Genomic DNA, 25,396 nt, shown 5'->3' with positions numbered 1-25,396 from the left:
GGACCTCTCTCCTCTGCCTGGGTGCTGGGCCTAAATATATGCCAATGGACTGTTGCAGTGGTGGCTGACGTGAAGCCTGATTCTCTGCTATGACATGCAGACTAATTCTCTGCTGACATGAAGCCAGATTGTCTGTTACGGGACCTCTCTCCTCTGCCTGGGTGCTGGGCCTAAATTATGACAATGGACTGTTGCAGTGGTGGCTGACGTGAAGCCTCATTCTCTGCTATGACATGCAGACTGATTCTCTGCTGACATGAAGCCAGATTGTCTGTTACGGGACCTCTCTGCTCTGCCTGTGTGCTAGGCCTAAATATATGCCAATGGACTGTTGCAGTGGTGGCTGACGTGAAGCCTCATTCTCTGCTATGACATGCAGACTGATTCTCTGCTGACATGAAGCCAGATTGTCTGTTACGGGACCTCTCTGCTCTGCCTGTGTGCTAGGCCTAAATATATGCCAATGGACTGTTGCAGTGGTGGGTGACGTGAAGCCTCATTCTCTGCTATGACATGCAGACTGATTCTCTGCTGACATGAAGCCAGATCGTCTGTTACGGGACCTCTCTGCTCTGCCTGTGTGCTAGGCCTAAATATATGCCAATGGACTGTTGCAGTGGTGGGTGACGTGAAGCCTGATTCTCTGCTATGACATGCAGACTGATTCTCTGCTGACATGAAGCCAGATTGTCTGTTACGGGACCTCTCTGCTCTGCCTGTGTGCTAGGCCTAAATATATGCCAATGGACTGTTGCAGTGGTGGGTGACGTGAAGCCTCATTCTCTGCTATGACATGCAGACTGATTCTCTGCTGACATGAAGCCAGATTCTCTGTTACTGGACCTCTCTCCTCTGCCTGTGTGTGCTGGGCCTAAATATATGCCAATGGACTGTTGCAGTGGTGGCTGACGTGAAGCCTCATTCTCTGCTATGACATGCAGACTGATTCTCTGCTGACATGAAGCCAGATTGTCTGTTACGGGACCTCTCTCCTCTGCCTGGGTGCTGGGTAGTGTTGAGAGCGAATATTCGAAAAGCAAATTTTTTTCGCGAATATCGCAACTTCGCGATTTCGCGAATATTTCGAATATAGTGCTATATATTCGTAAAAACGAATATTCGTTTTTTGTTTTCCCCCCCCCCCCCCCCACAAAATTACAGTACACATATAATTGATTGTTTCCCAAAGGTCCAACAGCTCAGATCTTACTCACATTGCCTAGAAAGTGATTGAGGCGCGAATCTTCGTAAGGCGATTTTATTAGCGCACATGCGAATATCGGCACGTCCCAGAACAGAGGCAAAGGGCTTTGCATTCATACATTAGTGAATTGAGTTGCGAATCTTCGTAAGGCGATTTTATTAGCGCACATGCGAATATCTACACTTGTCCCAGAACAGAGGCAAAGGGCTTTGCATTCATACATTAGTGATTGAATTGAGCTGCGAATCTTCGTAAGGCGATTTTATTAACGCAAATGCAAATATCTACACTTGTCCCCAGAACAGAGAGGCAAAGGCCTGTGCATTCATATAGTATAGCACCATATTCGCGAATACGTAGAACTTCGTAAAATTCGATTTACGAATATTCGTATTTTTTATTTTACTTTCCACCTTACAGATTACATTGATCTGTACTCTGTCAACTACTGTCATCACCCCCCACTGTATCTCGATTGATTCCCAAAAGTCTCACATTCCCTAGAAAGTGATTGAGGTGCGAATCTTCGTAAGGCGATTTTATTAGCGCACATGCGAATATCTACACTTGTCCCAGAACAGAGGCAAAGGGCATTGCATTCATACATTAGTGATTGAATTGAGTTGCGAATCTTCGTAAGGCGATTTCATTAGCGCACATGTGAATTTTGCATAGCATATGTATTATGCGATGCGAAAATTCGAATTATCGCATATGCGAAATAATAACGAATTTGAATAATCGCGAATATTTTACGAATATTCTTTCGAATATTCACAAAATTTCGCGAATTCGAATATGGGACATGCCGCTCAACACTAGTGCTGGGCCTAAATTTATGACAATGGACTGTTGCAGTGGTGGCTGACGTGAAGCCTCATTCTCTGCTATGACATGCAGACTGATTCTCTGCTGACATGAAGCCAGATTCTCTGTTACGGGACCTCTCTCCTCTGCCTGTGTGTGTGCTGGGCCTAAATATATGCCAATGGACTGTTGCAGTGGTGGCTGACGTGAAGCCTCATTCTCTGCTATGACATGCAGACTGATTCTCTGCTGACATGAAGCCAGATTCTCTGTTACGGGACCTCTCTCCTCTGCCTGTGTGTGTGCTGGGCCTAAATATATGCCAATGGACTGTTGCAGTGGTGGCTGACGTGAAGCCTCATTCTCTGCTATGACATGCAGACTAATTCTCTGCTGACATGAAGACAGATTCTCTGTTACGGGACCTCTCTCCTCTGCCTGGGTGCCGGGGCCTAAATATCTGAGAATGGACTGTTCCAGTGGTGGGTGACGGGAAGCCAGATTCTCTGCTATGGAACCTCTCTCCAATTGATTTTGGTTAATTTTTATTTATTTAATTTTTATTTTAATTCATTTCCCTATCCACATTTGTTTGCAGGGGATTTACCTACATGTTGCTGCCTTTTGCAGCCCTCTAGCTCTTTCCTGGGCTGTTTTACAGCCTTTTTAGTGCCGAAAAGTTCGGGTCCCCATTGACTTCAATGGGGTTCGGGTTCGGGACGAAGTTCGGATCGGGTTCGGATCCCGAACCCGAACATTTCCGGGATGTTCGGCCGAACTTCTCGAACCCGAACATCCAGGTGTTCGCTCAACTCTACTGCTGAGCTGTAGCTGCATCATATGTGGCAGTTTTTCTACAGAGGAAGGATAAAAGCTTATTCTATTTCCCAAATGGCTACTTTTTATCTAATTTAGTTGTTTTCCTCTGGAAAGCAGTGTAAATAATTCAGCAAAAAAAAAAAAAAAAACTCCAACCAACTCTATTTCCACTACAAAGACTGATTTCTGGTCTGATGTCAACCACTGCAATAGTTAGATATTCACACTTGAGTCACGGCTAGGGACCATGTGTGCTCCTGGGACCACAACAGTAGCATGAGTTTTCCAGCTTCTCTTGTCAGACGATTTACAGTCACCCCCCCCCCCCCCCCTTCCTTATTTTCTTAGCCTTTATCAACTCGGCTTAATTTAGTATCCAGTCCTTGTAGATTTTCTCACAAAGAAGCCTATTCTTTTCTTAGGCTACTTTCACACTAGCATTTTTGCTGGATCCGGTAGGGATCAGAAAAACCGCTTCCATTACTGATAATACAACCATCTGCATCTGTTATGAATGGATCCAGTTGTATTATCATTAACATTGCCAAGACGGATCCGTCATGAACTCCATTGAAAGTCAATGGGGGACGGATCCGTTTTCTATGGTGTCAGAAAACAGATCCGTCCCCATAGACATGTATTGTGGGTCATGACTGATCAGTTTTGCTCCGCATCCCAGGATGGAAAGCAAACCGTAGCGCTCTCCAATATGACAACAGAACGGAATGCATTTTAGAGCATTCCGTTCTGTTCAGTTACGTTTTGTCCTCGTTGACATTTTTTCGGACCCTATGGCGGATCTCAATACCGGAAAATGTTAACGCTAGTGTGAAAGTAGCCTTAGTGACAGGTTCTGAGGTAGGGAAAGGAGTGCTCACAAGAGGTGTCTCAAGCTGGCTTCCTTTGAGAACATAGCTTTTTTGTCTTCAGTACTTTTCTCAGTATTTAGAAATGTTTCTTCTTACATGCGAGCGCCTTCCCAGGTATTGGAATTTCAGCAGACTGTTTGAGAGGTAGCCCTCCTTGCGGTGTCTCTATCCAAGTCACAGCACTAATATGTCATTAATATAGCTTAAAATGCCGCAGTCTGCTGCAGTGCATTCACTTCAATGGTTCACAGACATGACATACTCATATATTATTTATGTTTATGACAACAGCAGAACGGTGTATAATTACAAAGATTGATGTGCATTATCGCTGCAGAAGTGGTGAAAACATCTGATGAATTCCTCCACCCTCACCATGTATGTAAGGGCAGAATAGTACAGGGACAGAAAACATTATGGTGCCATTTGGCTAAGATGATCAATCAAAGAATACAAGGGATGCACTCCCACCGCCGTCTTCACATATGCAGATACGTAGCAGATCTCTACCAATCACTGCTGAGAGGTCCCAGGGGAGTCTGGAGGAATGCTTCCCTGGTGAATACACCAGACTCATAATTGTGTGTCCAGTGTTATCTCTGATAGCTCCTGTTAGCCGAATGGCATAGTATTTTAAGAGGAGAGCATACCTGCCCCCATAATATGCTCCCCTTACATAGGATAGCATAGTCTCTTGAGAGATCTTCTCATTCTTTCTAATAACTTTCTAGGTGCAAAGTTCCACCTTCTTTTCAATAAGTCCTGCACCCTTTTTGAGCAAGTCAGATAAAAGTGTAGAAACCCAAGCTGTGCTAAATTGCACGAATATTCGCCACTTTAGACAGATTCTGGACTGTTGTGTCCTCTATTTTTGGCTGCTCAGTGCTTGTAAATCACTGCAGAAAATGCACCAAAATGATACGCAACTGACAATACTAGCCAATTCCTCAGGCCAATGTGAAAAGCTGAGAACTTTGCCAATATCTTCCAGTCAGGAACATATCGGAGCCCCTCATGCACCACGTCCCGGTGTCTCAGCGCGCATGGGGTCCTACCACTAACCTGCCCGTGGTGTGTGAACAGGGTCTGAACAGTGCAATTACCTCACAGCCAGGCTCTCACAGGCCTCCATAGTGGTGTCACCAATGCTCTGTGAGGTAGAATAAAGCTGTGAGCCGCCCCCACAACAGACCATGTGACACAGAAGCCGCACCCACAACAGACCATGTGACACAGAAGCTGGCAGGTGCAAAAGAACGTTACCACCACAATAAAGTGGCAGATTCCATACACATAAAGACAAAAACTCACTGAAAAAAGTGGCCTAAATGGGTGGAAATGCTCAGTGCTTGTGGATCTCCATTCCCCTTGGTTGCTGCGCTGGTGCACACGTCCTGGGGCAGGGTTGAAGCAACACAGATGACTTTTATTAAAAATGACCTTCTCTTTATGATTTGCAGGAACATTTTACAACATTATTAAGGTACCTTACCAAGAGGATGAAGATGAACTGCACGGCGCCAAGGTTATTTGTTCCATACCAGCAAGTAGCAGCTTGAATCCCTCATATTACCATAGTTTTGGTGAGTGCTTTACCAGTCTAGTTGTACGGTATAGTACAAGGCTTGTACAGTATAGTCCAAATGTATGGTATAGTACAAGCTTGTACGGTATAGTCCAATTGTACGGTATAGTCCAAGGCTTGATGACTATTGTAGATCTAAATGAAGCAGATATCAATTTGCAAAATTCACTGTGATTCTGCAACTTATTATCTGAAGTGTTACATGTAAGTGCATGTCTGCCCAAATTCTCTCCATACACACCAAATCCTTTTTTTACTTAAAGGGATTCTATCATCAAGATTTTCGATATGGAGCTGTTCATATCATCCTCTCAGTCTCCATTATGTAATAAAAAATATACTAGTTTTACCCCCACCTGTCCTTTCATTTTTGATAAAAATTGGTTTTATTAATATGCTAATTACCTTACTAACGTGCCCAAGGGGCTTTCCCTCCGGCCGTTTGTGCCCAGCTGCGGCCCTTATCTCGTAGCCCAGCGCCGCCCCATTGCTAATTAAGCACTACTCACATGCGCCCTAAAACAGCAAAGTGCGCAGACAGCTGGTGCATGCGCGCTTTGTTCGCTGAGGCTGCTGCCAGGACACCGCGGGGGCGCTGACCAGTGGATTTAGGGCGCATGTGCGAGATTACGGCGCACCATCAGCAAAAAAAACTGAATGTACTCTGTATGCATTCCATTTCCGTATTTCCGTTCTGTTGAAAGATAGGACATGTTCTATTATTGCCCGAAATGCATCCGTATGTCTTCTGTATCCGTTCTGTTTTTGCGGAACCTTCTATTGAAAATTTTATGCCCAGCCCAATTTTTTCTTTGTAATTACTGTATATGCCATACGGGAAAACGGAACAGGAACACATCATAAACAAAAAACGAAATAACGGACCGCAAAACACTGAAAATGCCATACGGTCGTGTGAAAAAGGCCTTATTACGGATAAATATTATAAGTAATACATGTCTACAGCTCAATATACTGATAGGAACTCATTACCAGCATTTCTGTGAGCTGTAAAATGATGATAACTACAGCAAAAATGATCTAGTCAAGTACCACCAGCCTCAAAAAAATCACGGACACATCTATTTTTTTTTTTACGGACACAGGAAAAATTTGGCCTATTTTTACAGACGGTTTGGAAATTTCTGGACGGTTTGCAACCCTGGTCTGTGACTACTTTATTGTATTTCACAACATGCATGGTGGCTATCCAGATGGTTGCTAGACATTGTAAGGCTAGATCACACAGAAAAATCCACAGCAGAAAAATCAGTAGCTGAAGACAGGGTGTTTTGGTTGTGGTTTTCAAAAACTTGTAAAAACTCTAAAAATGCCATCAAATTACAAAACCATAACAAGCAAATTGCTATCAGCTACTGATTCAGTAATGGATTCTGCCATGTGAACCTAGCCTGATGTCTATGGAAAACCACCATCAAATCTGCTTGAAAGAAGTAACATGCCACTTCTCATGCGTTGTTCACATCACCTGCTGAAACCCCCACATATGGTTGAGTATGGGGTATGCGCTTGGTCGAGCTTTTTTACTTTGAAGCCAAAGCAGCTTACACAATGGAAAATGCCCTTTCTCTGCTGCTGAATCGGTGGCAGATTCTGCCTGTGTGAACATAGCCTGATGGACCATAACTAGCAAAAGAAGAAGAATGAATATGGATTCTACAAATGTATATCTTTCTTCTGTTTTTTTTCTCAGGAATGACAGAAAACTACATTGTATTTATAGAACAACCACTCAGGATCAATGTGAGGAAAATTCTGACATCTAATATAACAGGGTCTTCAATATCCAACTGCTTAGTATGGGATCCCAGATCTGACACTGTTTTTCATGTGGCAAATAAACACACAGAGGAGGTAAGTCTGCTTCTGACATTTTCTGATCAGATCTGTTGATACTGATCTGCCAGGTCTGACCCACCGTTCTGTTCCACCAGAAACTGATTGACTACTTTTTTGGCACAGAAGGTGTGGCCTGGAAACATAGGGCCCGAGTACCAGAACTGGAACTGATTTAAATATATTGCTACATCTGTCCCAATGTGTGAACAAGACCTAACCATGTAGTGTTTCCTGGCAGTGAAAAAAATAGGACCTGTCCTATTTTTTTCACGGCCAACGGTTCACGGACCCATTCAAGTCAATGGGTCCGTGAAAAATCACGGATGCACACAAGATTGTCATCCGTGATCCGTGTCTGTTTTTTCCTATCATTTGAATGGCAAACTTGACTTAGATTGTTTTTTTCATGTCCGTGGATCCTCCAAAAAACAAGTAAGACCCACGGACAAAAAAACTGTCACGGATCACGGACCTACGGACCCCGTTTTTGCGGACCTTAAAAAAAAAACGGTTGTGTGCATGAGGCCTAACAGTAGCTAGGAATCCGCATCTAATCAGCATTTTTTGCGTATCATGCACACGACCATTTGTCTCAATGGGGTAAGTTCGTAAATCCGTTCTGCTCCCCCCCCCCCCCAAAAAAAAAATTGAACATGTCCTATTCTTGTCCATTTTCCGGAGAAGGACAGGGCATTCATGCAGGAGAAAAAAAAAATGGCGGCAGGCTCTCTGTCAGTATCCGTGTTTTTGCAAATTTGTGGAGAGCAAAAGCGGATACAGTCGTGTGCATGAGGCTTAATGGTGTAGCTAAAATCCTCTCCATGGGTACTATCCTACATGCAAAGCTAGAAGGCCAAGGAGAGATTGGACCTAACCTAGCTGCATCTTGTTTTGCTGACAAGAACAAAGCAAAAAAATATATATATATAAATCTCTTCCAAATGCCTAAACAATAGCAAGAGAATCAATTTTGATGCCCATAAAAGAAAAAAATATTATTGTTTTTTTGGCCTTTTAAGCAGAGAGGTGAACATTCCAGCCAGAAAACAAAGGGAACCCAGGAAAAATTGTGGTAACCTGCTCCCCATGCAACATCACTGTGAAATAGCACTATTTCTGTCCATTATGACTTGTATCTGGCATTTTAAGCAGTTTTCCACTGTGCGTGCTGGTGAGTGGAGACTAGCTACCATATTTTTCGCCCTATAAGACGCACCGGCCCATAAGACGCACCTAGTTTTTTTAGGAGAAAAATAAGAAAACATTTTTTTTTTACCAAAAGGTGTGCTTTAGGTGGGTTTTGAACTAATGGTGGTCTGTGCATGACACTACTATGGGGGATCTGTGGATGGCACTGTTATGGGGGGTGATCTGTGGATGGCACTGTTATGGGGGGTGATCTGTGGATGGCACTGTTATGGGGGTGATCTGTGGATGGCACTGTTATGGGGGGTGATCTGTGGATGGCACTGTTATGGGGGGTGATCTGTGGATGGCACTGTTATGGGGGGTGATCTGTGGATGGCACTGTTATGGGGGGTGATCTGTGGATGGCACTGTTATGGGGGGTGATCTGTGGATGGCACTGTTATGGGGGGGTAATCTGTGGATGGCACTGTTATGGGGGGGTAATCTGTGGATGGCACTGTTATGGGGGGGGGGGTAATCTGTGGATGGCACTGCTATAGATGTGTCACCCACAGATCCCCCACCCCATAACACTGCCATCCACATATCCCCCACCCCATAATAGTGGCATCCACAGATGCCATAATATATGGGAGCTAAACCTGTGGGAGGGGCCGGTGGCATGCAAATGCGGTGGGGCCGGTGCGGTCACTGTACTCCAGCCCCACCGCTCACTCACTGCTTTATTGCCTAAACATTTTATAATAATAGCTTTCATTGAAGTTCCAATACCCAGCCCCATCTGTACTACTTACTAAATGTCCTGTAGCAGGCAGAGCAGGGCGGGAGGCCGGCTGTAACTCACTGACGTCACGTGCCTGCGCCGCCTACTTTATGAATGAAGTAGGCGGCGCAGGTACGTAATGTCAGTGAGTTACGGCCGGCCGCCTGCCCTGCTCTGCTTGCTACAGGACATTTAGTAAGTAGTACAGATGGGGCTGGGGATCGGAACTTCAATGAAAGCTATTATTATAAAATAGGGCTAGAATGAGGTGGCTCCACCGTCTGACTTAGTGGTAGCGGTGCTCTTGCTGTGCTTCACCCAGGCTTAGAATGTAAATTGAAATAATAGTAGCAGGAACTCGCTATTACAGCTGGATACACGTATATTTTATTAGGATAATATATTATAAATAAAATGTCAATAAAAATTTATAAAATCGAATAGCTATACGTCCTCAGCTAGTTGACTAAATTAGCTGGATATATTGTATATGCTTTGATGGAGCAGCTCAGTAAAATTGATGGTCAACTGTCACTGTTTGTGGGTTTGTTGGTTTGATGCAATTAATAACAAGTTCCAACGTAGCAGTTATTTAAACAGAACAGTTCTGGATGTAATATTCATAATTCCATTGTTGCAGAAAAGCTCCCCATGCTGAGTATGCCAGATATGGTAATCAAATGATTAGTTATAAACACCGTAATGCAGACAATGGCCCCTGATTCAATCTTCATATACTGCAAACGAATATCTCCAGAACAATTTTACACCTTTTGTCTATTAGAGTAACTCACGTTTTCTGGGGGTGATGTCATCTCGAGGATGTTCCTTGGACGCGGCGTCCCTCGTGGTCTATGGCACTGCTCTTACCTCCGATTCTGACCTCCCCTTTATGGAGTTCTCTATATAGATGCTTTCTTCCTTCGGTGATGTTCCATTTCGTAGAAGGAGCTGGGTTCTGCGCTGTGTATAATCTCGTAAGTCAGCGTTCCTCGAGGTTCCCGGCGGCGTGTACTTCCGGGTATGATGACGTACCTCTCCACGTGACTTCAGCCTCTGGTCATGTGACATAGGAGCTCCGTGGACCAAATGCTGGTTCAATAGTAACTGCTTTAGGAATCCTTTCTTTCAGGTCTTGCGTGATCACTTTAGAAGATGGACCCTTTCTTTCCCCAAACACGTTTCGGGACACAAAGTCCCTTCATCAGTGAGTAAGGGTCTTCCTCCAGATCCCTGCTTTTTATAGGGAATTATGGGTTGATGTCATGATGTTAACCCTAAAATCCAGAACCTGGACTACATGGACATGGATAAAGATAGAGCCGGACTGGGGGAGCAGCCTTGGGGGAGACGACCATGACGGGGGGCTGGTTTGAGGGAGCCCCTGGGTAGCTGTTGGCTAGTTCAAGTAATGGGGCGGCGCGGAGCAAGGGGTTAAAAGGGCGAGGGTCTGGGGAGAAGGAGGCCATTTTATGGAAAATTGGAGCTGCACACACCTGTAATCACTGGCGCACTCTGGTACTTACTATGGATGTGGATTCCCTCTTGGTGGATCTCAGGCCGGCAGCAGCTGCTCGGGGACCCGGCTGGCTCCAGGAACAGGTCCAGCAGCTGCTCAGAGGGGCGGCTGAGGCACCCGCTCCGCCTCAGCCATCGGCACCCGGGCTGCGGCGGTCCCGGCCGCCGGCGCGCCTCAGCCCAGACATGGCCTCCCCTCGAGCTCAGCGCCGTAGACGGAGCCCTGCTCCCCAGGACCCTTCACGCCTGCAGGCGCCTGGTGCCGCTCCTTCCCGGGCGCCCAGACGTTGGAGGAATCCGGCAAGTAGGTGGAGCCCTCGTGCAGGCCTCAGCAGGCCTCTTCAGCAGCGCATCAGCGCCACCTTGTGGTCAGGACCAGGAACGGCGGGCACTCACCAGGATCCGGATGTGGATGAGGTCCCTCAGCTTAAGCAGTATTCCGGAGGGCACAGGGCTTCTCCTGACCACGGCAGCAGGCCCTCGTCGGTCAGGCAAGTCGAGGAAGAAAGTGTCGCCGCGGACGTTGTATCCAGGGAAGAACCGGGAGTTTACGTCCCTGGCCCCAGCCCGGCCAGGGGACATCCTTGGGAGCTCGCTGTGCCAGGACCATCTCAGAGGACCGAGCGTCGGGATTCAGGACCATCGGCTGATGGGGTCACAGCACTCAGGCAGCCAGGTGAGGCTCCATGGGGACCTTTATGTCAGTTAGTGTCTGGGGGGGCTGGGGGGGTCTCAGTCGTATTTGAGTAAGGGGCTGGGCCAGTTCTCGGGGGGTTTGGTGGGGTAGTTAGCAAATTTGGGGGTGGCTGGGAATTCCGCGTTGCCGTTGGGGGGTCTGGGTGGTGCCATCGTCGGGTCGGTAGCATCAGGGCCATTGCCGGCGTGGGGGTGGTCGCGGCGGGGGGGGGGGGGGCGCCGGCTTCGGGTACACCCACGGTGGTTTCATGTGGTGCTTCAACGTCGGTATAGGCGCAGGTAGGCGGGTCCGAAGGGTGAAGTCTATGTTTGTTTTGAGGGCCCGTTGGGGGCACATTTGAGGCAGGAGCTTAGGGAGTGCATTTGGAAAGGGGAGTATGTGGATATATTTTCCCTACTCCCTTTGGATAGGTTCAATTTGGATAGGGCGTGAAAGGATGAGGGAAAGAGGGAGGACAAGGAGAAGCGTAGGCACCGACTGATACCGCGGACGTTCCCTAACTGGTTGCAGGCGTTTGCAATATTGGCCAGTGTGATAGGGGAGAAAGCGCCGGAGTGCTGCTCCGCGCTTTTTTGTTACCTGGATGCCATTGGAGAAGCTTACCGTGTGTATGGGGGTATGGCCTGGCTGCGTTACGACGAGCAGTTTAGGCAGCGGAAGGCGGTACGTCCTAGTATAAAATGGGACCACAAGGATATCGCTTTGTGGCTGAAAGTGACTGTTCGGTCTGGGCAGCCCTTTCGGAGCGAATCGGGTGCGGGGGGGCAATCCGGGTTCGCGGCAGCATATGCAAAGGGGTTGTGTTTATTATTTAATGAAGGGGGGTGTAAATTTGGAGCCAAGTGCAAATTTAAGCACGAATGTTCCACCTGTGGCGGGTCCCACGGAGCCGCGCGCTGTTTTAGAGGGGCCAAACAGAAGGGGGGCGAGAGTTTTGGAAAAAGGGGGAGACGCCGGTGCGTCTGCAAGAGATGGACCGGTTTCTCGCTAGATATCCGGATAGGAGTTAGAAAAGGAGGTTGGACTGGGAAGGATGGCTGGCCCGTTTTTGGAACCACCTTTGCAGAACTTGCGTGTGTCGCCTCTGGGGGTGGTCCCAAAGAAGGAGGCGAATTAGTTTCGCCTGATTCAACACCTATCCTTTCCGAAGGGATCGTCGGTCAACGACGGTATTGACCCGACACTGTGCTCAGTAGTCTATACCTCGTTTGATGCGGCAGTGAAGTGGGTTAGGAAGTTCGGGAGGGGGGCATTGATGGCGAAAACGGATATCGAGTCAGCATTTAGACTGTTGCCGGTGCATCCAGAGAGCCTGCACTTGTTGGGATGTTTTTGGGAGGGTAAGTTTTTTGTTGATCGTTGTTTGCCAATGGGGTGTTCGTTGTCGTGTGCGTATTTTGAGAAGTTCAGTTCTTTTCTAGAATGGGCGGTAGTGGATTCCTCCGGTTGTGAATCAATTATTTACTATCTGGACGATTTTTTTATGTATTGCCCCCCCGGGATCCACGGTGTGCTCTTTACTGTTGCACACAATGGAGGCGTTGTTTAATTACTTCGGGGTTCCCTTAGCGGTAGGGAAGACGGTGGGGCCGACCACGGAATTGAGCTTCCTGGGCATAGTGATTGATTCAGTGAAATGTATCATGGAATGTAGGCTGCCCTTAGACAAGGTTGAGGATCTAAAAAAGGAAGTCGACAGGGTGCGGCGACTGCAGAAAATTCAATTGCGGAGCCTACAGTCACTCCTGGGGAAGCTGAATTTCGCCTGTAGGATTATCCCCATGGGTAGAGTGTTTAGTAGGCGTTTGGCGGCGGCAACGGCGGGGGGTGGTGGCGCCGCACCATTTTATTAGACTGGGGAGAGAGCTTAGGGCGGATTTGCAAATTTGGGCATCGTTTTTGGAGCGTTATAATGGCAGGGGTCTGTTTATGGGTGAAGCTGTTGACTCCTTTGATTTTGACCTTTTCTCTGACGCGGCGGGGAGAGGTGGTTTCGGGGACTATTGTGGGGGGCAGTGGTGCGCGGGGGGTTGGCCGGACACCTGGGTGGAGAGAGGCTGGGTCAAGAATTTTGCGTTGCTGGAGATGTTCCCCATTGTTGTGGCAGTAATATTGTGGGGGGAGGAGTTTAGGAACAAGAAGGTCCGTTTCCACTGTGACAACTTGGGGGTGGTGCAAGCAATTAACGGGTTGTCAGCTTCTTCACCGTTAGTCGTGCGTCTATTGCAGAGGCTAGTGTTGGAGTGTTTGTCACTCAATGCTTGGGTGGTAGCAGTGCACGTACCAGGGGTTGATAACTGTATTGCTGATTCTCTCTCTCATTCACAGTGGTAGCGTTTCCGCCAGCTGGCCCCGGGGGCAGAGGAACGTGGGCTGGACTGCCCGAGTTGTCTGTGGGAACTCCTGGAGACACCGTAGTGGGTCTCATACGGGCTTCGCTCGCACCCGGTACGTGGGAGACATACGATAGGGCATGGCGATGCTGGGAGGACTGGAAGACCAGGTTGGCCGTTGTGACGGATGACTGCGAGATTCCCTTGCTATTGTTCATTGGGCATTGTAGAGAGGAGGGGTGGTCTATCTCTAGGATTAATAGTTGTGTTTCGGGTCTGGCTTTCGGTTTTCGTCTTAGGAACCTGCCGGACGTTACCAAGTCTTTTATGGTGGTGAGGGCTTTAAAGGGTTGGCGGCATTCTCAGTCGGGGCAGGATGACCATAGGCCGGTGTCTTTTGCGTTGCTGCTGAGGTTGGGGGAACAACTGGTCGACGTCTGTGCCTCGTCGTGGGAGTTGCGTTTGTTTCGGTTGGCTTTTTCGCTAGCTTTTTTCGGGGCATTGCGTTTGGGCTAGTTGGTTTCTCCGTTGGTTAAGAGACAGGGTGGTTTGTTCAGGGATGACGTGGACCTTTTTCAGGACAGGGTGGAATTTCGTATTAGGTGATCAAAAACTGATGGGGAAGGGAGAGGTCGGAAGGTTGTTCTGTTTGCGGTCCCGGGTTGCGCAATGTGTCCGGTGGATTGTTTGAGGGAGTACGGGGTTGCGGTGTCAGGGACGAATTCCCCTCTCTTAGTGCATGCGGACGGGTCTTTCCTTTCCCGCTTCCAATTCCCAGCGGTCTTTAGGCGGTGTCTAGGGCAGCTGGGCATAGCGCTTGAAGGTTACTCTAGCCACTCTTTTAGAATTGGGGCAGCGACAGAGGCGGCAAGACGTGGGCTGGGGCAGGACGTGATAATGCGGATAGGGAGGTGGGAATCGATTCGTTTTAGATCATATATACGCCTAGATCATTTGTGATATTGCTTTGTATTTTGTCTCATCCCGTGCGGTATGTTTTTGATCTTATTATTTCAATACAGATTCGGACCCAGCGCTAATATGGATAATGGGTCACTCGTATGTTTTCTGGGGAGCCATCCAGGCAGCGGTTCGGCCGGATGGACAACAGTTGGGGATTGACCGGTCGGTAGCGGTGGTAAGATGGTTGGGGCATAGGGGAATGGTGTGGGGGGGGGGTGTTACCTGAGGTCCACAAGTTTGTTAGGTTGGATAGGGCGCCGAATGTGTTGGTGTTGCACGTGGGGGGCAACGATTTGGGGGTGCGGCCGTTGCGGGAACTAGTGAAGGATATTAAGTTCGACCTACTCCGGTTGTGGGCACTGTTCCCGGGTCTAATTTCAGTTTGGTCGGACATTGTTCCCCGCAAAGTGTGGAGGGGAGCACGGTCGGTGGAAGGGATAAATAAGGTTAGGATAAAAGCCAACCGGGCCATTGGGCGGTTCATGGCAAGGAATGGGGCAGTGGTTGTGAGGCATACTGAACTGGAGAAAGGGGTCGGGGCTTTTTGGCGGTATGACGGTGTTCACTTGAACGCAGTGGGGATTGACATGTGGTGTCTGGCGATACAGGAGGGCGTTGAGACAGCTTTGCGGATGTGGAGGGACGCACAGGCTTAAGGTGTCAAGCATGTGCGTTCGTGGCGGTGGGAGGTCCTTGAAGTTGGAGAGATTCAGGTGACGAGGATGGGAGGGCTCCACGGCTGGGGCTGGACTCATTTGGGCGAGCAGTCTGTGGTGCCTCCGAGCTGGGGCTTAACGGCTGGGGGCAAGTCGGCTTAAAAAGATACTGACAAAAGATGGTTTGGGGCTTCCAGGACCTCCCCCGTGTTACTCAGGGATAGGAATAAGTTGGTTATATCTTATGGTTATGTTTTGTGGGAAATAAAAGGTTATTTATTCATGTATGTGTTTTCAATAAACGGCTGCTGTGGACGATATAATCCAACTTGGTGTCCGTGTCTTATTGGGGTTCTGACAAGGCCAGTTTAGAGGGATAGGGCTGGTGGTAGGGGAGTCAAGGGTTAGTAAGTGACTGATCAAGAGGGGCGAGCGGGGAATAACCAATACCCGTCATGTATATAAAACAATTGCAATCAGCTCTGTAAGTTAAGCTAAACATAATTACAGGTATTAAAATGGTTAACAATATATAATAAAAATCTTTTTTTACATATATAATAATCATTTGTATCAATGTTAATTTATTAAAATCATTAAAATACTCCCCAATGTTATATGGGTTACAACTCATTTGTAATAACTGATTGTACAATAAAATAGGGTCAGTATGTCCAAATTGTAGGGGAGGATCAGATGATATTGGGAGTGGGGGCCTTCCGCAGAGAGGGAACCGGGCAATTCAGTATGCTGCGTTTTCCCATCGACGGGAGGCGCCCACCCCTTTCACTGTTCCTCATAAAATGCCGAAAAGTTCCAATTCTGTGTTTAGGCCCTTTGGTGCTATGGAGTCGAATTTGAATATTCTCCATGACTAAAAGCGGGACATTCTGCAAATATGATTACCTCCCCTCCAATTGTTTTCTATCTTCTCTATTGCTGCATATCTACGGCCAGAAGGATCCTGATTATGGGTAGTCCTAAAGTGGTTTGAAACTATGTTTGATGTAGCCTTTCCTTATATTAGAAATATGCTCTGAGATGCGGGTTTTAAGTGCTCTTTTTATCTGCCCAACATACTGTTTTTGGCATGGGCACTTTAAAACATATAATACACTGGTAATGCTAAACGTCAAAAATTATTTTATAGGATGAGTGTGGGAGTTTACAGTAGATACTATTTCAGTGGTCTTCCTTGGAAATGATGTAGTCATACAATTTGAGCACTTCCCGCATATAAAAAAACCTACTATGTCTACCCATTCTTGGATACTGGTAGTTTTCTTTTCATTTATTCTAATGGATGGTGCCACCTTTAGGCCCAAGTTGGGAGCCTTAGAGAAGGTTATTTTAGGTATTAATGGAACAAGTGGACCTATTACTTTGTCTCTTTGTATGTGGTGCCAGTGGTTCTGAATAATTTTTGGAATTTTTCTATATTCCGTATTGTACGGCAGAACTATCCTCATTTGGTTTTCTTCCAATGTTTTTTTCTTTTCGTTCTGGTTTATTTACAAAGAAGGTTTTTCTATCTAAAGTTCTTTCCTTATCCAATGATTGCTCCAATAATTTTATTGGGTATTCTTTATTCACAAAGGATTGTTTCATTTTATCTGTTTCTTCCTCAAACATCTCTTCATCGGTGCAGTTTCTCTTTATTCTATAAAATTGACCCTGCGGAATGTTTGAAAGCCATTTAGGTAGATGGCAGCTCGTAAATAATATATAGCCATTTTTGGCTGTGGCTTTCTGATAAGTATTACATGTTAATTTATCCTTCGTCTTAGTAATTTGTATATCTAGAAACTCAATTGCACCTGAACTGATATTTGAGGTGAATTTCAGATGATAGGGATTGTTGTTAATTTCTTCTAGAAAGTATCAGAGCTCTTGTTCACCACTTTTCCATACAAAATAACAAAATATACAAAAATAATATCATCAATATAACATTGCCATAGTACCAGGTCGGTCCCCAGTCTAGGCGCAATGGTGTTGCCTTCCCAGTACGCCATAAATAAATTAGCATAGCTGGGGGCGAACCTGGTACCCATGGCCGTTCCACATGTCTGCAGGTTATTTCAATTTATTATTATAAAATGTTTAGGCATTAAGGAAGTGAGTGAGCGGCGGGGCCGGAGTACAGTGACCGCATTGGCCCCGCCGCATTTGCATGACACCGGCCCCTCCTCCCTCCAGCTGATACATCGCAGTCTGCGCTGCTGCAGCATCGCAGACTGCAATGTAAAATGACAGCATTCGCCCCATAAGACGCAGGGGCATTTTCCCCCCACTTTTTGGGGGCGAAAAATACGGTACCATTCACTGCAAAAAAATGATAATCTACTTCCAAACCTTCTCTAATTCAGTGAGAAGCAGCCTCAAAATCATGGAGGACATTACAGAGATGTACTGACCTGTATGATTGTGAAAAGAGCAGTTGAGCTGAGATATAAACTTCCTCTTTAGCTGCAGCAGTCTTTCTTGCTGTGCCTGGCTCTTAGTTCCTGCGTACTTTCCCCTGCCCTCTCCATAGACTTGTATTGACGTGTAATTTAATAATTATGTGAGCTGCTCCCATCCTAGACAGATTTCAAAGAGAAAAGCATTTAGCAAATTACGAAGAGAAAAGCATTTAGCAAATTGGAGGGGGCGGACTAAAGCTGATAACATGAAAACTAGACATTTCTCTCTAAGATATATTACAAAGTTTCTTAAGTTCGCTTGTACTATTGATTTAAGTCAGTGATCATTTACTAGTTCCTTATGAAAAAGATTTGGCTTGGCTTATATTCTTAGTTATGCTACAAGGCCTTTTAAAGGGTTGGGCATTGACTAATAGGGTAGATTCCACCAATAAATGGCTCTAGAGCAGGGGTGCACAACCTGCGGCCTGGTCGCCACATGCGGCCCTTGATAACATTTTGTGTGGCCCCAAACCATCATTGTTTCAGTCTGACAATGTGGCCCACAACCAGAAAACGTGCACCCCTGCTCGAAAGACAGTTTTCCTTCTTCCCGGACCAACTTGGCACTTTCCTCAAGGAGAAACATTATTCCGTAGCAGACCCTAAGATGTTCTTCCTCACTTCTAGACCATTTACGCCCAGTTTATATTTAGCTGCACAGTAGCAGCTTTACGTAGCAGTGAAATTAATAACTTATTATTTTTTAATTTTGTATTAATATTTTAAGTACATATGTATATACCCGCTACATCATTATGTTCTGATATCATGTTACTTTCCTCCTATCCAGCTTCACTCTGTGACATTCCACACTCAAGCAGTTGCCAGCTTCCACCAAATCAATGCATATGAAGATCAGGACTGCATTGTGCTCGATCTCATTTGTCATGATGATGGAGTAGTTTTTCATCTGCTTAGCTTGCAAAATCTATGTAAATCTGGGAAAGATTTGAATGAGGTATTTTATTACTGAGCAGCCTTATGTTATTAAAATGATCAAAGACAAGTGTGACACATATGCAATAGCAGAGTACACAAAAAGAAAATGCAATAGCAAGGGGCATACTGTATAAATATAGTACTACAATATAAATGTAGCAGGAGACTATATATATATATATATATATATATATATATACATACACACTATATAACATGGAAGAATATTAACAAGTCATGTAGGCAATTCCTTTTCAGGATTGCATTGTTCTCATTAGCTAAAAATCATATTTACAGTTGGCCTTTATTAAAAATATTGAGCCATTCTGTCACACAGAGTTAACAGTTTTTCTACATGTGTGACTGGTACTTTGTGCAGGTCATCTAATAAATCTTATCTCTAAACTACTAAGGAGGTCATAAACACTTATTGAAGCCACATTCTTATCAGTGAGATAAGGATTGAGCTTTAATGAGTGTTTATAAGATCAGAGAACAGAGATAATGAGTCCATCTGCTCCACAGATGACTGAAAAAAATGAAAATCCACAGGCAGCTAGTAGAGCATCTCAGCTACAGAAAAAGGGATTACATATTTTTAGTAAAGACCAATAGAAAAAATGGTTTTAGCTCAAAGTACAATGCAATAATAAAATAAAATGCCCCCAAAAGGTGTACAAAGGGAACCTGTCACCTGCACTATGCTGCCCTCATTGGCCACTGGTCTCATCTCCCTCGCAGTGCAGGGTACAGACTGCCATGAGAAGTGACAGACTGCTGAAATCAGCAGGTCTCCCACTGTACTATGCTCATTGAGATAGCATAGTGCAGCTGACAGGTTCCCTTTAAAGAGGTTGTCTCACGAAGATAACCCCTTTTTAAAGAGAAGCCATCGCAGCTGATAACATTTCCCCTACAATCTTCCATGAAAAACACATGGGGGTGCACCATTTCCACCAGAGTTGGTCACTTCACAGAGTAGCTCTCTATTTTGGCACATAGAGAGGGGTCCCAGGCAGGTGACCAACATCCATAAAATGTATATATCTAACCTAATAGGGCCTATGGACAGGGGTTAATGGCGATAGACAACCACAGTTGTCATTTTTCAAATAAAATATAACATTAAAGGGGTTTTTCAGGGGTTAAATATTGATGATCTATCATCTTAATTGCACAACAGAATCAGATCAGTTGGGGTCCGACTCTCGGCACTGATCATCTGTTTGAAGGGGCCACTGTGCTAGAAAGAGTCCTGTGATTTCTTCACAGTGTACCAAGCACAGCTTGTAAAGTGGCTGTGTTTGGTATTGCAGCTCAGTCCTATTCACTTATAAGGGGTATTCCCATAAGATTGAGGATAACTATTAGATCAGTGGGAGTTCTAGCGCTGGTACCCCCACTGATCATGAGGAGAATAGGGGCCTTGTACCCCCTGCAGCCCCCAGAAATAAACAGAGCAGCAGGTCGGACGTCTATCGATCTAATAGTTATCTCCTATCCAATAGATGTAACCGGAATACCCCTTTAAATGGGGGCCATATGACCAATGGACATGACATTACAGGTGAGGAAGAGGCTACAGATCTGTATTGAGAAACACAACCCTTTCAAACAACTGATCGAGGGGTGCCAGGAGTCAGACCCCACACCGATCTGATATTGTTGATCTATTCTGAAGACGAGTAATCAATAGTTAAGTCCTGTAAGTCCCCTTTAATTGGTTAGTTTTATGAAGGGTGGTAAGGATTGTTTTTCATGGCACTTTTATGTAATGATATGAAGAATCTATGGTCTTTTTCCATTTCATCAGGCATATCACTTACTTCCAAAGTCTCTTCCACGCCGATTTGTACTTCCTCTGGTTATAAACTCTGACACTCCACATGACACCATCATCAACCCTCTCTGCTATACTACGGCCACCATTGAGAAAAGAGCTAATGGGAAGGTACTTTTGCTTGTACATTTTTTTTCTAATTTATTATAGAGATTGTGTGAGATTAGAAAACATGGCTGCTTTCTACAAGAAACAGTGCCACTTTTAACTATAGGTTACATGTGGAACTGCATCACAGGCCGTTCCATTCAAATGGATAAAAAATAAATAAAAAATAAATAAATAAAAAATCACATCCATCAGCCTACATGACTAAATTTGCTTTCCAGATAAAAACCTATCATTTAAAAAAAAAGGTGAAATAAAATGTTCCCCGAGGGTCTAGTATGCCCTTATGAGGTCACAAAGTGTACAATAATTTTATTTATTTTTTTAAATGCCACCATACTCTGCACTGCAACTTCTAGTCCTATCCCCAGCAACCATAACTCATACATCATATATATCAAAAAGACCATTATGGAAAGAGAAAATAATAATAATGAACATTTTAGTCGCACATTGTGCTATTAACAAAAAAATTTAATAATGTGAAAAATTATTTTCCCTTTATTACATTTTGACTTTTTTATGTCACAGAAAAAAGGTGCAAAAATTATTTACATAACCGAATTGGAAAAAAATAAAGTTATGGCTTTCAAAGATGCATGTGCTAATAAAATGGAAAATGTGCCTGGTCAGGAAGGGGGATAAATAGCCCAGTGTTGAACTGGTGAAAGAGAGGGGAAGAGAACTGGGTTTGAAAGCTCCGCACCCTGAGCTTCTTCATGGGAGTTTATAAAAATGAATTCAGAGGGAGTATGGTTTACTGCTGCTGAAAGTCCGCTAGATGTCTTCCTGATTTGCATAAATTTGACCCCTTAAAAAGAAGCGACTGCGAAGCAGTATTGGGGCTTCAGGAGCCATTGTGGTCTTTATTTTCTGATTTGTCATATTTGCACTGTGTGTCCTTATATTTTGCTACCTGTTTTGACAGGTTTTCTGTTAAACACTGCCACAGGCATGGTGTACCAGGCCTCTTACTATGGCAGGCCTGGGAGCCTTCACAACACCCCAGGCTGACAAAGTAACCGATCAGAACCCCATGATATCGCCCCCCCATTTCTGTCTAACTCCTAAGATACTGCGGTCCTTATTGACTGTGGCATCTGAGGGGTTAAAGGATTGAGATCAGAGTTTTCTCTGATCCAGGTCATTGCTGGTGGGTGTCAGCTGTATTACACAGATGGCACCTGCCTTGTATGGACCCCTTCATACATCCCTTAGTTGCAGTTACATTATTTTGCCTTTAGAGGTTAATATTATCTTTAGCTAGCCGATTGTGAGGTTTGCTATATACACTAATTGTGTTACATTTTGCTAGCTGTGGTGTACGCCTGAAAACCTGTATGATCACACAATTAAGGACATCGGAGGCCTCGATTTTCCTGCAATCAACTATTCCCAATACAACACTAAGAAATATCGCTATTTTTATGGGTGTGGGTTCCAACATTTTATAGGAAGTAGTCTTGTAAAAATGGATGTTGAAACCAAGAAGTTCATGGTGAGTGATGTCTTGTTTTTAACTTGTCAAAAAAAAAAAAATCTGATTATGGCATTTATACACCACAAATAGGTGTGGTATGTCCTATTTCCACTTACAAGGTGGTTCCTGAATCAACCATCTACATAGAAAACATTTCCAACATTGAGGATAGGACTCAATGGCACGGATGGCGTCATGCAGCTAAGCCATGTCTACCTGTGGTATCCAATTGGTTAACCAGTTTCACTGCAAAAATCATGGGGCCATTGGCTACCACATGCAGCTATGGCTTGACTGCATGTGGTCAGCCATCACATTGCTTCCATAATAGATATTCTGTACATCACATTTCGTCAGATCTTAAAGGGGCTTTTAGCAAATGGTTCAAGCCATAATGAAAAGTTACAGTTTTCCAATATTGAATAAAGATCTCTTCTTGCAGTCATTTAATGGGAACTTTTACTGTTTACAGTAGTTAGAGTGTAAATAACTTAGCTGGTTATAGGAAGTGTAAGACTGATGACAGCCCAATTATATGACCAGGACACATCATATGACCTGGACACATTGTCCTTTGCAAGTTTCCATTGAATGCCTGGAAACAGAAATCTTGAAGTGGTACAGAAATATTTGGTAATTCAGCCAAAAGGTAGTCAATTCATTCTAGCCCTAAAAAGTGTGTTCTCTCCTGGACTTCTTGGTGTTTTGAACATTTCTAGGTGTAATATCAAACTTGTGAGGCTTCTACTACACGCACAGCCCCCTCACTGAGTTCATGCTGCAATCTTCATTTGTTAATTTCCTAACCCTTTAATATTCAGTTTGCAGCCTGCTCCTAGTTTCAGATTTTTCCTTATGTGGATGTGTTCCTCCCAGCAATCCATGCTGGATGTGAGGTATGTGTGTTCAGGATGCTGATGTCTTCACTTGCTCTCATGTATCAGCATTCCTTCATTGCTGGACTGACTTCTTTCTCCTGTGCTGACAGTCACTGATGCCGAGGAGTGTTTGATTCCTCCTTCCTGCACTTGCATACAGCTTTATTGATTTTTCCCTCTGTAAACTGTGCATACTTTCCTCCATATCTCCAGCCTGTATGAGATATCCTTCTCAAATGCCTTCCCCCTCTCAATAATCTGATCTGCAATATACAACCTCCTCATCCTCCCTGCTGTGTTCTTTAACCCTGATAAAAGGACGGAAGAACAGATGGGCCCTTTTCACACAGGCGAGATTTCCGCGCGGGTGCAATGCTTGAGGTGAACGCATTGCACCAGCACTGAATCTGGACCCATTCATTTCTATGGGCTGTGCACATGAGCGGTGATTTCCACGCATCACTTGTGCATTGCGTGAAAATCGCAGCATGCTCTATTTTGTGCGTTCTTTACAACGCAGGCCCCATAGAAGTGAATGGGGATGCGTGAAAATCGCAAGCATCCGCAAGCAAGTGCACATGCGGTGCAATTTTCAAGCATGATTGCTAGGAGACGATCGGGATGGGGACCTGATCTTCATTATTTTCCCTTATAACATGGTTATAAGGGAAAATAATAGCATTCTTAATACAGAATGCTTAGTACAATAGGGATGGAGGGGTAAAAAAAAAGTTTAAAATAATTTAACTCACCTTAATCCACTTGTTCATGCAGCCGGCATCTCTTCTGCCTTCATCTGTGAGGAAAAGGATCTGTGGTGATGTCACTGCGCTCATCACATGGTCCGTCACATGATCCATTACCCCTGTGAAACCAGCCATAGAGAAGTCAAAAACAGGAGCAGTGCTCTGATGGAATTAAATCAGATACTGCAGCGCCACCTGCTGGGTAAAGGACTTATAAACATTCTGTAGAAGCAAAATGGTAGGACATTTTTAATGAACAATAAATTAAACAGTACTATTTATCCCTCTAATTTCTGTGAATATGGTTGGTTTAAAGGTTTGGCAGGAAGATGGCTTCTACCCCTCAGAGCCAGTGTTTGTTCCCAGGCCACAACCATGTGATGAAGATGATGGTGTGATCCTCTCTGTTGTAGTCTCACCACAACAGGTAGGCATTTACCTGGTAAATTAATTTCGGCAATCATATGGTAAAAATATATACACACTGTATGTACAGTGTCCCAATGCTTAACCCCTTAGTGACCACCAAAACGCCTTTTTACGGAAGTCACTAAGGGGCTTTAGGATAGGTTTGAGACTCTTTATGCAGCGGGGAGAGGGTGCTCGGCTCTCAAGAGAGCCACGCTCCTGCTCTAACAGCCCAGTCTGACGGGAGTGCAAATGTGGGCTGTTTAACCCCTTATATGCCACGGGCAATGGTGCCCGTGGCATGTAAGCGGTGTCTCCCATCAGCACCCCACAAATGCGATCGTGGCGTGCTGATGTGTGGGAAAGGCTGGCTGGGGTCTCGTATAGGCCCCACATCAGCCATGAGTGTAGGGGTAAAGTAAACATTCTGACATGACAGTTGTTTCATATAATTTTTTTAGAACTGGGCAGTGAAAACAAAAACTTTTTTTTTTTTGCAAAAATATGCATCTTTAGTAAAAAAAAATATATATTTTCACAATAAACATAAGACACAAATCACCCCTCAGTTTGTTAATTGAGATCGTGTTTGGTCACATGGCACATACACCCTTCAAGGAATTCATCTAGGGATGCAGTAAGCATTTTGAACAGGTGTTTAATATTTTGATTTTTTAGCTAAACTACATATTTGTTTAAAAAGCTTGCCTCATCTGAGACATTGAATATTCCACAAATGTCAGATAGGCACAGTCCTCACCTCTGGGAACCACACCTATCCCATGAACAGGGCGACCTTCCGTTCTCTTTTATGGAAGTTCTGAAGGCAGCCTAGCACCAGCTCAGCTATTTCCAGAACTCCTACAGAGATGAATGAAGAGGTGGCCGTGAATGTTATCTCAAGGATATGCCACCAATGTCAGATAGATGCGGGTACTAGAGGTGGGACCCACACCTATCTTTAGAACAGGGTGCCCAAAGCAAAGGAGATTGCATGCACTTTGCACTCTCCATCCACCTTTATGGGTATTTCCAAAATACCCAAGCATGCTTGCTTGGATATTTTTCAGAACTTCCATTGAAATAAACGGAGAGCATGCCGCACATGCGCTGTGTACTCTCCTTCACTTCGGGGGCCCCATTCTAGACATAGGTGAGGGTTCTATTTCTGGGACCCGCACCATATCATTAATGACACCCATTAATGACATATCCTAAAGATATGCCACTAATGTCTCAGATGACACAACCCTTTTAAGAAATATAAGAGGAAAAGCACCCCATAATTTGTTAAGTAATTCTAAGT

At 44.9% G+C, this 25,396-nt stretch overlaps 1 protein-coding gene across 1 annotated transcript in view; it reads left to right on the top strand.

Annotated features, from left to right (window-relative positions):
* LOC122926287 (beta,beta-carotene 9',10'-oxygenase-like) overlaps window positions 1-25,396 on the top strand; it is a 135,519-nt gene that overhangs the window by 93,134 nt on the left and 16,989 nt on the right. Inside the window, exons 6-11 of the mRNA XM_044277660.1 lie at window positions 5,160-5,282; window positions 6,999-7,159; window positions 18,482-18,649; window positions 20,444-20,581; window positions 21,894-22,076; window positions 23,999-24,109. Of these exons, the coding sequence (XP_044133595.1) occupies window positions 5,160-5,282; window positions 6,999-7,159; window positions 18,482-18,649; window positions 20,444-20,581; window positions 21,894-22,076; window positions 23,999-24,109 (884 nt within the window). The remainder of the gene's footprint in view (window positions 1-5,159; window positions 5,283-6,998; window positions 7,160-18,481; window positions 18,650-20,443; window positions 20,582-21,893; window positions 22,077-23,998; window positions 24,110-25,396) is intronic.

The sequence above is a fragment of the Bufo gargarizans genome, chromosome 2, assembly GCF_014858855.1.
Source record: "Bufo gargarizans isolate SCDJY-AF-19 chromosome 2, ASM1485885v1, whole genome shotgun sequence".
NCBI lineage: Eukaryota > Metazoa > Chordata > Amphibia > Anura > Bufonidae > Bufo > Bufo gargarizans.
Note: the sequence above shows the minus strand (reverse complement) of the source record. Positions and strands in the feature narration are given on the sequence as shown.